Source organism: Solanum lycopersicum, chromosome 5 (assembly GCF_036512215.1).
Source record: "Solanum lycopersicum chromosome 5, SLM_r2.1".
NCBI lineage: Eukaryota > Viridiplantae > Streptophyta > Magnoliopsida > Solanales > Solanaceae > Solanum > Solanum lycopersicum.
In genome coordinates, this window is record NC_090804.1 from 23924500 (window position 1) to 23937409 (window position 12910).

The 12910-nt window shown below is 33.4% G+C and overlaps 1 protein-coding gene across 1 annotated transcript; it reads right to left on the reverse strand.

The window, feature by feature from the left end:
* Nucleotides 1-4212: 4212 nt before the first annotated feature.
* Nucleotides 4213-5864, reverse strand: LOC104647493 (uncharacterized). Its single transcript, XM_010322920.2, has 2 exons — nt 5665-5864; nt 4213-4849 (listed from the first exon to the last, which is right to left on the reverse strand). The coding sequence occupies exons 1-2, from the start codon at nt 5862-5864 to the stop codon at nt 4213-4215; spliced, it is 837 nt and encodes a 278-aa protein (XP_010321222.2).
* Between the last annotated feature and the right edge of the window lie 7046 nt (nt 5865-12910).

Consider the following 12910-nt stretch of genomic DNA (forward strand, 5'->3'; position numbering starts at 1 on the left):
ATGGTTTGGACTGAAATTCACCACCTACACCCGCACGTGTTTTCATATCTATGAGTGAATTTATAGTGGTGGATCGGGTGTACCAATCCTGTGATTGTCTCTTGGTAGAGCAAAATTCTTCCAGTTAGATTTGGTTATTTCAGTTATGATAGATTTGGTGTTTTTGAGATAGTTGAAGTATATCACTGGTTCTACATGCACGAATTTGCTTTTGAGAACTTATAGAAGAGCTTGTGTGAATATTTACAGTTATCCAACAGTGTTATTAAAGGTTCTGCATCCTTGAGTTTATCGTTTCATGGATGGATATTTGATTTTTTTTTGGCGGGGGGGGGGGGGGGGGGGGTTGCAAAAGTTTGATTTCCCATAATGAGTACCCTATGTCTAAAGATCAATTTTTTAATATATCTTAAGTTGTAGAGAAGTTGTGTTGTGAGAAGAGAATCATAATAACACCGGTAACGATTTGTGCATTGAGAGTGTGTGGTAGTTGGTTCATGTTCACTTTTGGTTCGTATTCAGTATTGATTTAGAAGATTATCTTGGTTACGTCAGAAAATATTCATCATGATGGTTGTGTTAAGGTCCAATGGGTTTTAGTTTTAATTGGATTCATGAGTTAGTTGTGGCTTGATAGTCTCTCTTGATTTATAGATTTTCCAAAGTTTGATTCGAAAGTTCAGTTCTAAGTACTTGATCTTGATGGAATGGTCTTAAGGAGGAGCTCACTTGGAGATATGAACACCAACTAGTAGGTCATAAGTCAAGCTTTTGATAATGAAATTATTCTTTCTCCTTCTTCCTTATGTTCAGGGACGAACATGATTTTTAGTGGTGGATAATGTAATCCGATTCTGAAAAGATCGTTTTTGATAATTTTGAATGGTCATTTAGCTAAATTAATTAATGAAGGGTAATTTATTTATTTTTAATAATAATGGGACAATTTTGAAATATTTAAATAGGTTATTAGAAATTGTTACTTTTAATACATAATTAATTTAGAAGAGAAAATAAGAGAAGAAAGAAAAAAATTTGTTCGTGCAGCAAACACGAACAGAGATATCATCGCCACCTTCAAGTAAGTAAACATTATTTTTTCAATGGAGTTCAAATCTACACTCACAATCATTTGTTTCCAATGGTTGATTATAGTGTTAAATCCAATTATCATATGAACTTAATTAGAGCAGTATTGATTTTTCATTGATGGACTATTGTACTAATTCATGAAGTTTTGGAGCGTAGTGAACGCAATTAGTATTTATTATTATTATATTAGAATAATAGGTATAAGAAATTGAAGGCTGACAATTGTGAAGGCATATAGGTGTTGTTGTATCGTTCTTGGCGGCTTGAAATTTTGGGAACAAGAAATAACGCTACCATTAATATTATTATTATATTCTTTTTGTTTGTTTACAATTTTGGGGGGAAGAATTAGGGAATTGAACTGTTAGGAGTATATGTATAATTATTTTCAATAAATGGTACACTATAATTTCAAGTTAGTTTAGGTCACAAGATTTTTTTTGAGAAATTATTACATGTTGTCTGTGGTTATGGGTTAAGCATAAGACGTAAACTGAGGGTCAGAATACAACATAATTGTTTTTAAGATAAAATGGTGTTAGAATCTTTTTTTTTGTTGTATAAAATTAAGTAATGGGTATATTGTATTACACGAATACCATTAGAATGGTGATATTGGGAAACTTGAAGCTTAACCCTAGGAGTGAAATTTAGAAACTTATACTAATATGAGTGTTTTTAGATCGTCTGTGTCGGTATATGGACCTAGTGAGTCCCCATGGGTCATCAACTCTCGATGTATTTTCGAGAAGTATCATGTATATACGGTTGAGAGAGTAATTGATATTCTAAGGCATATCACTTCATGGTGTCATATTGCATTGCATCCCATGACATCCTTCATTCTTGATGATTATGTGTTTTATTGGTTGTTGGAAAGCACTTAATATTTGATTATCTCTATTTGACGAACTTGGTCTTGCGTGTTGCTTAAATTATGAGTGCTTTTTTTGTGAAAATTGTGAATATTGAATATTGAGTTTGTAGTTGAGGATGTGCAAATTTATTAAAATAATTTTGATGAGCTGGGTTCTATGAGTACTATGAACTGTTAGGTTGCATTGAATTTTATGCAGGTTGTAGTAGTGGAGGTTCGGTAGGTGTGTACGGAGTACCCATATTTTATCCCCTTAGCTTGTGTTTAGGACTCTACTTGCTGGGTACCGTGTGGTTTGGTACTTACACCTTGCTACTACAATTTTTTTGTAGGTTACTAGCCCGGACTTTGTGATATTTTTCTTCTCCTTGTCTGACGCTTCTTGAAGATTTGTGAGGTAGCTGTTTATCGTCTCAGTGGACTTTCTTTCTACTTAGTTATGACCTTGTTCTATTCTAGAAACAAGTTCATTTGATACTAGCGTTTCTTTTGAATGAATTATAATACTTTAGAGGCTTGTACACGTGACAACCAGATTTTGGGGGTGTTTTGAATTGATTCTTAAATTTCTGCATTTTGTTGTAATGGTTGAGTTTTAGGTTGACTTGTCTTGGTGGGGAAAGATGATTGCCATCACGTCCATTTTTGGGTCGTTAAATTCATTTTATTAAATATTTTATTATTGTCAATACACTCTATATGTATAGTTATATGTTCCTATACCATAATTACTTTGTCAACATCAAATTCATTACCGAGATAAAATTGTAAAATAATTACTTGTTGAATGCCTCCAAAAGATCATTATAATATCATAAAAATAAATAACTTAAAAGCTTTTTAGATAAATTTCAAACTAATTTAGGGAATTTAAAATTTTAAAAATATAAAACAATCAAATTCTTTTTATCGATTTTGATATTGCAAAACTGATATGGTTAGCCATGTTCTTCTTACCTGCAAAGAAGAATAAAAAATCGTCCAAAGTATCAATACAATTAGCATGACAACAGTGCCATGGTATATTTCAATAAAATTTGCAATATTCTACTTCCTAATTTCAGTAAAAAGTTAAATTGTGAACTTTTAATTGTTTTTACACCGTAGAATCAAATAGATCTAATAATTTATTATTATTTATTTACAATTTTGTATAACTATCATAGAATTAATTGGGTTTAATTTTAATTATTGAAATGTGTTTATATTTAATTTACCAATTATTGATCATTTAAAAATAGTTAAATTTTAGTATTTTAAATTTTTTTGGTGTTTACATGTATCGTTTTATTCTAATTAATTGCATGTGTCTATATTTATTTGTTTAATTTTTAATTATTTAAAATTTTAATAATTTATAGTGTTGAGATGTGTCATTTTTTTCTTATTATATATATACTAGATAATTTATCCGCACTTCGCGCGGTCTTAATAATTGCATTAAGCTTGCCAATAATTCTTTGCTAATATATGTACCTTTAAACAATGAAGAAAAAAATTATTTAAAAAATATTTTTAACACGAATTATATTATTTATTAGTATCACATAAATCAAGAACTTTTAATGAATGATTTTTTCATGAGATAATAAGTCATTAATTGTTTAATTAACATTATTAGGAAAATAAAGAAGAAAAATAAGAAAACAAATGCATTTCCTACGGGAAACAAGACAATTTACTTATCATATATAAGTGGTGTACATCAAATTACATAATTATCAATGAGAAAATTTATATCTATGTGAAAAATATAATTAATATGTAAACTTATAAATAGTAGATTTAGGTAGTAAAATTTTATATAGCATATCCAAACATGAATTCTTAAAATTGAGTGTCATAAATATTTTCCTCACAATAAATATATCTACTATATATGTATATTTTTAATATAACTGGAGTCATCATAAGCCTATTTTGCGCACTTCATTAGACTCATGATAGTTGAGGCCCTATTTACATTTAACAATGTTTATTAAATCTGTAGTTCGTTTAGTAGTATGAAGGAGTAAGTGGGAAAAACAATATTTGATGGCTTCATGGGACACGAATTTGGAGAAGAACGTTAACATTGTGATACAAGAACTCTAAAAAAATAAAAGAACTTTTCATGTAAAATTTCATTATGTAGAAACACATATGAGAAGGCAAGTGTAATATATTACATGTATATTACATGTATATTTAATAAGTGTAATAGGTTCTTCCTTCCCCTAGTACAATTTTCATTATTTTTTCATTTAAATCATGAACCATTTCATTTTTGGTGTTAGTATGGCTCTTTCTTTCAAGTATGTCAGGTCGTTGTACTTCTGTAATAGGGATGGATCTACTGCATCTACAATTGATTCCACTTGATTGTGTGATGGTGCAATGGATATATCAAGCGAGAGGTTCATGAGTTCCATCTTTTTATCATCATAAACTGATCCATCTCCAATCTGCAATAACCATTTATCAATAGTTGCAAATCTTTCAGCTTCAGAACCCATCACTCTGCCACAAGTAAGTCGCATATTTTCCTTCAGTTCATAAATTGAAAAGTAGGGCCACAGGTTTGAACTATATAGTGGTGCATCAACAATATGATCTCGTGTTCCTTTTGGAATTACCGGCAGGATTTGTCTGAAATCACCACCATACACGGTTATTAGTCCCCCAAAAGGGCTGTCACAACTATTTTCATACCTATCTAGATTAATGCCCCTCAAGCTCTTGTCTAAGGCTTCAAAACAATACTTGTTTTCCATTGGAGCTTCATCCCAAATTATCAAACATGTTTTCTTTAGTAGATCCTCTAATTGGATTCCTTGTTTTATGTCACATCTCGACTCGGGTGTGACGTCAAGCGGAATATAGAATCGTGAATGAGCAGTCCTGCCATTCGGCAACAATAAAGTTGCTATACCTGAAGAGGCGACTGGTAGAACTATTTTTGATTTTGCTCTGATTTGTGAAATAATTGTATTCCATAGAAATGTCTTGCTTCTACCACCATGTCTGTGTATAAAAAATAATCTGCCTTCTTCATTATGAACAGATGATATTATTGCCTCATATGCCGGTAATTGACAACTATTTAATAGTGTAAATGATTTGTCGTGCATTTTTTTGAGTTTGACTTTGTCATATTCTAGCTCTTCATTAATCAGGCGATTCCCACATTCCGCATTAATGTATTATGCCTTTCTATGTCTTGCAAACTTCTTCCCTGTTTTATGATTATGTTCTCAATTTCTAACAGGAAATACGCTTCTATTTGTTTGTCAGTTAGTTGCAAATCTTTCATATGTAATCGTTTTCTCTTCATCAATGTGATATCTTCATATAATAATTTACAGTTATTCTCCCAAAGCTTGCGTGAATCTGAAACTTGGCAGTGAATAAGAATAGTCACAACTAGATTGCGGTGTTCATTTCCATTTGCTCATTAAGCAGCCGTTGACAAGTAGTCATTCCACTCCTTGTCGTCATCTAATAAGCCTAATGCGTAGCAAGCCTCTCGATAGGTTTTATAATCTACTCCATTAATTCTTTTTATGCTTTCAAATGAAGTGCAACCTTTGACAAAATTTAACAACATTGCGCAGATAAAAACGCTCTCCACTTGTTGGATGTGAAAAATAGATTCTACCAACTGCCTGAATTTTTTTCCTCCTACTACATTTTTTTGTTTTATATTCCATACCCACAGCGTAGGAAAGTCATAATATGTTAGATCTCTTGCATCAGGGTACTCTTTGTTTGCTTTAAACCATTCAGTAAATTTTGTTTTTTCAATATCTGGTCTGTTCAGTTTGCTTTCAGCTCGCCTTAATTCTTCAAATATTATGGTGTTTTGTCCTTGTAAATGAAGTGGTAATCGCCCAAGTGCTGGTTGTCTGTAATGCATGTCAAATTGGAATATCCTCCAGCACGCTTCGGTAACTGAAATTTATCTGCAATCTAGATACTTTCTGATGTCATCGTTGTCTTTTTTTGAATCTGTTGATTCTATTATCGTTGTTGCTCTATCAGACCCTTTATGAACATACTTGAATAGATACTTCACCGACCTTGAGTAGTTGCAAACTTCAACATTCATGTGTGCATTAAATTACACAAGCAAGTCCCTATTGTACGGAACAACATATCTGTTGTCTAAACTAGCTCTATTTTTCTTCACTTCAGTATATGTGTTCCGTCTCCTATAAATAGGGAATCTATCCGAATCAAAATTTGTCTAGTCATTGTATTTCTTAGGGCATTGCTTTGTGCACTTTCCTTTGTGTCATACATGGGAAGCGGGGATTGAGTTGTCCACATGGTCCGTGTATCATAAAGTTCTTGACTGCATTGTACCCATCTTGATCTTCTTAAAGATAAGGTATTTCAGCGGATATTACTAAGTCAATATGTTTTGTTGTGGGGTTTTTTTGTGATTCATGAAGGAATAGCAATATATGTGCATGTGGCAAGCCTTTTTTCTGGAACTCAATTGTATATATACTTGCATAATAATTACTATGTGGCTATGGTTAGGATGTTTGAAGCTGTCCTATTTAATATTGCAGTTCGTTCTGTTTTTTTAGGAGGTATTTCTCCTTTTCCATTCATATGAATTCCAAAGAAAAGTATTTCACGTTTAACATTAATATCATCTTATTAAATGATACAAGTGTAAGTATATCATGTATCAATGTGTATTATGATTTTTTATTTGATATTAGTTGTTGGTTATGTCTTTTGTTGGGTCGTAATTATTGTGTACCGCATTGTTTATTTTTTTGATGGTGCACTTATTTGTTGTTAGGTGAACTTTAAGCTATGACTTATTACCTATTTTTTCCTTTTCTATTAGTTTTTACAGTTTTACCTTATATGTTGACGTATATCATGTATTTGGTGCGTAATATAATTTTCTGTACTAAATTCCCTTGTTAAATTCCTTCTAAACTGGGTGGTGCATCTGGCTATTATAAGGTGGATATTTCCTTGTCTTAGTTGGCACTAATTTAGTAAATTATATTGTAATATGTTAATACATTTTTAGATGATGCATATAGTGTGCAGAGGTATGAAGGTCTGTAAGAGTATTTGATAGAAAGAACTTACATGCTATTACTATCCCGAATGGTTTATCTTTTTTAATATGTTACATTAGTTGGGCCAACATGATCTGGAAAACCCGGCATATGATGTCTACCCGGCTACGATAATCATGTTGACCAATTAGGCGCAACATTGCCTTTATTTCTGGCCACTTTGGGTTACATATGAAGGTAAGTAATAAATCCGGGTATCCAACCCATCTACATATAGACATTGCATCCTAATAATTTTGTGCCCTATAGCGAGGTCCCCCCGTGTGTGACGAAGGTAATATAATTGTTTTCCCACCTGTGAACAATCACAATCTCCATGCACAACAACATTCATTAAGCCTCCAAAAAGATCATCCCGAAGCTTTGGTTGGTTATTTCGTAATATCTAAATCGCTCCTCTTCAATTGCCATGTAACCATCTACAATGTAGTGCTGCACTAGCCTGCCAGCCCCTATAAGTGTATGCCCCTCATTAAGCTGTTGTTGTATGCGGTATCCATAATACTATCTCATTGTCATGTGCTCGCATGTGTAATTTTTTTTGGCTTTGAGACACCAATTGTATTCCCAGTATATATCAATCATCACCGTTTTGGTGTATTAATGTGTAAGTCATTGACATGAAACTTGTGTGTAAATTTGTGATCCTTTGGAGCCTATTTTTGCGGTGTTTAACAATAACATCTCGCTGAAAGTTAGCATCTGTAAGATCGCTAATGATCAATCCAGCTACTTATGAAGCCATAGATATGTTGTATTGCCGACTGTCATTCATTCTTTCCGATAGAAGACGCAGGCGAAACTTTGTTTGTGGTTATTCTCTATATCTATCTCTTGCCATACAAAATGATCGTGCCAGAAATTATGCTCGTCGAGCATTTTAGATATTTCTTGAAGAATGTCTATTTGAACTTCTTTATGCATTAGACTGTTGATTCGATTTTCTATTTCATTGTTCGTATCATATATATATATATATATATATATATATATATATATAATTGTGAAAATTGTGTTTTTTTCCAGTTTCAGGTAAGAGAGATCCAGATGATGATAATTATGTCCAATGATTCTGAATACATAAGCACCTTTTGTATGATTGATTAATTTGTCCACCCGACCTACCATATATGTAAATGCGAACATGGAGTTGTATACCCTTATATTTTTTTCTAAAGTGTACACCTATTTGTTTGGATGTAGTGCCCAAAAGATATTGAAGGTAGGGTGGTGGTTGGTTTTCTAATGGTAAACGAACACGACCTTTCATACAACATATTGAAAATTTGGGTTGTTGTGTATTTGTACTTTTGATTGTCCATTCTTCATACCATAGAATGCTCCGCAATATTTGCAGGTGTTGGTTGGAGGCCCTAAATTCCAAGTTTTCTTGTATGCACCTGGCATTAAACATTGTAGCTAATAAGTTTAAGTATTGTATGCACAAATATTGGATTTCCTAACCTTATGCAGTGTTAGGTGCATAGGTAATAATGTGTCCTATTAAATGTTTTTGATATGTAATTGTTTTCTGGAAAATGATTGGGTTGTTGCCTCTGTTCAACTGATTTGGATTTGATACGTATTCACATTCATCCATAACCGAATCATAGGATTGGTTAGGTTGGCCCCCTGTAAAATAGTTTTGACAATGTTGTTACTAAGTATTGTACATCTGGAAAGTTGTTTGTATAAGTAAATATTAGGTTCATTTAATTTCTAGCAATAATATTTCTCTGTTTATTGTTTTATGTGACAGGCATTCACATCATGTAAGAGAAGGGAGTTACAAGTAACAGACGATGTGCATGTGTAATTGATAGGTTTTACGATGTTTTTCAGCCTTTCTAAGATTTAATTTTTTAAGGTTATAATGATTTCCTACGTATTAAGTAGTATACAATTAAACTAATTGGGTCGGTTGTGGTGGTATATATGAGTTAAATTGAACGTACCATGTATTTGTTGTTGCCGTTTTATAGTTATGATATTAGATAGTTTCATTTCGTTTTCCATTTCTTTTAGAAAACGTACAACCAAATCCGCTTGCTTCTGTGGTTGATCTTTGTATTTCCTGTGAACTAATGTGAGTTACCTCTTCATGCGAGCATACTTTTGTAGTAATTTTTTGATATTTACTAATTCCTCTGTCTGCGTATTATAGGTGGTTGTTAATGTATTAGTCTTCATATTTTTTTGGACTTCCTATATTTTTTTCTAACTGAGGTAGAAGTTTGTGTAGTTCCTGAATGTCGGAGGAAATATATGTAGACCCACAAAATGCCTTAATATTGTGTGTTATCAAATTCATTATGTCTTGCCCCATGATCTGGTAATTCTGAATTTTTTAAAAAAATTTATGCTGGTAAGATTAGTGGCCAATATATCATCTACTGATTTTTTAGTGTAGTGCAATAGAATTCATGTTAGCCGATGTATTAATGTTGTTAAGATTCATGTCCAATCTCGTTCTCTTGATTTCGCAGTGTGTTGCAATAGATTTCTTATTAGCAGAAGGTTTGATTTTAATTGTGTTGTGAAGAATGTAATTGTTTGTTCCTATTATTTTACCAATAGGAATAAGTGTGTATTACTGTGTGAAAGGACAAACCATTTCGGTTCGGCGGTGGAATTGGTGTGTTATAAGTGTCCGAAAGGACACAACGTTTCGGTGCAACAAAGTTGAGTAGTCCAATAAGACAGTCGGATGTCATGTCGTTTTGTTTTTGTAGTTGGTTCTTTCGATTTTGTTTCAACCAATTAGATTAATTCTGGTTTAGGTCTTAAACCACAACTATTTTCACTAATTACTGTTTGTTTGGTATATTGTGCATTTGTATCCTTTGTAGTGATATTCTTTTGTATCTGTTTCATTTGTGAGTCGATGTAATTGATGAATTGTATATATTTAATTATAGTTATTCATGTGTAGTAGGGCCAGATAGTTTTATGTACTCTAGAAATGTTGTGGGGTCTATGTGGTAGAATATCTTGCGATTGTCAAATAGGTTATTTTGTATACTCGCTTGCAGAAACTAATATTATGAAAATTTCATGGGATTCGTTAATATTCTTAAAGTTTGCTCTATGTATCCATCATCCCATGAATAATTCAGCTCAAAATGGAATCAATTTGTTAATAGATTTTTGATAATCAGATGGTAAAACTTTTAACAATACCTTTATAGCCCTTCCCAATGTTGCGATACTGTTATGAAAAATTGTAACTAACAAAATGGAATGCTGGTATTATTTTCCTTAGGCATAAATTGACTGATGGAAGACAATTTATAAATTTTAACATTTTAAATACAAGAGACATATATAAAGAAAATAAGAGTCACTTGCAAAACTAATTCATCAACAAAAACAAAGTGAGAAAATATTTTTCTTAAACATGACTTTCGTAGGTAACATTCTGACCTATAGACCATAAGTCCGTCCCTTGTCCAACGGTTAGTCAAATTTTTTGGATTGAGATTTTTGGTGGTTTCTGACCAAATCGATAGATGTGCAGGACGGACCATGGGTCAGGCTACAGATTTGATGGCAACCATTGATGCACCTGCACATTTTCATAAAAAACTGATTTTTGGTATGTTTTGGACATGGGGTGTTACAAACGACTTCATTTTAGGCTTGGTTTAGAGTATGATTTTATTTCTACTTTCATGTGTGTTTTTGCTTCTATAGGTGAGTCCCTAGTAGTGGATTGAGTGTACCAATTATGTGATTGTCCTCTTGGTAGGGTGACATCCTTGATTAGATTTGTTCATTCCAGTTATGGCAGAGTTGGTGTTATTTGGGATATATAGTTGAAGTATACTAGTGATTCGACACGCAAAACTTTGCTTATGAGAATTTATAATAGAGCTACCATGAAAAGTCATAGTTTTTAATACACTTAAGATTTATCTCATCATCGGTATCATGTTTCGACTATGTTTATTGAATTTGAGGACGATTGTGCCTATTTTTGTCACACTTGTGGTTCGTCTATAATAGCTACTAATCTAGTTTTTCGACAATGTTATCAGAGGTTGTCATGACCCAAATCGAGCCGCGACTGGCACCCACACTTACCCTCCTATGTAAGCGAACCAACCAATCTAAACCCCAATCATTTACCAATAATAAACAGAAAATAATGCGGAAGACTTAAAACTCATTAACGAAATCAATTAACAACTTCTAAAATTTATCAATTAATATCCCCAAAATCTGGAAGTCATCATCACAAGAAAATCTATCCTCAAATTACTAAGACTAAGAGTATCTAAGAAACTAAACATAAATAAAAAGCTAGTCCATGCCGAAACTTCAAGGCATCAGGACATGAAGAAGAAGATCCAGTCCAAGCTAGAAGCTTTAGCTCACCCTGAAATCCGATGTAATGAAGACTGGCTAGAGTTGTGGTTGATTTGAAGACGACGGTACGTTTGCTGTACTCCACAAATAACAAGGAAAGAAACATACAAGTAGGGGTCAGTACAAAACACGGGTACTGAGTAGATATCATCGACCAACTCAAAATAGAAAACAGTATATATCAGATCATATCATAAATCAACTACCATACTCAATCTACAGCAACAACATGTACAACAATCTTTGATAAATAATGTCAAGTATACTCATGAGGACCCAAGCCTCCATATCATACTCATTTGGGAAATAGGTTCTTTTCATTCGAATATATTAATCATAACTTCAAGATTTATTATCTTTATTCCTCTTGTGTCGGCACGTGACACTCCGCTCCCCTACTACTATGTGTCGGAACGTGATACTCCGATCCCCTAATTCTACGTGTCGGTTCGTGACACCCGATCCCCTAATTCTACGTGTCGGTTCATGACACCCGATCCCCTAATTCTACGTGTCGGTTCGTGACACCTGATCCCCTAATTCTACGTGTCGATTTGTGACACCCGATCCCCTAATTCTACGTGTCGGTTCGTGACACCCGATCCCCTAATTCTACATATCAGTTCGTGACACCCGCTCTACTAATCTCATTCTGTTAATTCATCAAGCCTTCTTTTATACCAAGGCATCATCAATCTCATTAATTCAGTTCATCAAGCCTTCTCTTATACCAAGGCATCATCATTAACAAAGAGGTTTTTTCAAGATTTAGGATTCAATAGCCTCATCATGCTTATTTTATCACAATTACATAATCACATTCATGCAAGTATACAATTAAGCATATAGAAGGTTTTACAACACTCCCCAATACATATCATTCGCTATTAAGAGTTTACTACGAATAGCATAAAAACCATAACCTACCTCCACCGAAGATTAGTGATCAAGCAAGCAAATTCCCCAAGCTATGTTCTTCGTTTTCTCTCTCTCTTGATCGATCTCCCTCTCTTGTTCTTTCTATTTTTCTTATTCAAACCCTCTTTCTTTTACCCTAATTAGCATATAATTAAGTATAAAAGATGGTAAAAATAACCCACCAATTAATTCAAGGCTACCTCTTTTAACCACCAAGTAGTTAAGTTATTAACATTAACCCACAAAATTTATAATTATAGCAGGAATAGTCCAAACGCCCCGTAAAACATTTAAGGAAATCCGACCCAGCATGGGATTACGCAGTCTATGACGACCCGTCGTGCCTGCGACGGTCCGTCCTGCTGCTCCATCACAGAGTTCAAAGACTCACTTCCATTAAAGGGTCTGTGACGGTCTATCGTGCCCACGACGGTCCGTCCTGCCATTCCGTTACGAAGTTCAAAGAGTCGATTTCAGTACCCAAATTTCAGAATTCTAAGTGTTTTTGAACGAGACCCCCACGACGGTCAATCGTGCCCATGACGGTTCGTCGTGGTATCCGTCGACT

Coding starts and splice junctions, on each gene's coding strand:
- LOC104647493 (XM_010322920.2), bottom strand. CDS start 5,864: ATGCATTACAGACAACCAGCACTTGGGCGATTACCACTTCATTTACAA. Junction 4,850..5,664: donor TATTATGACTTTCCTACGCT/GTGGGTATGGAA, acceptor GCCGAATGGCAG/GACTGCTCATTCACGATTCT.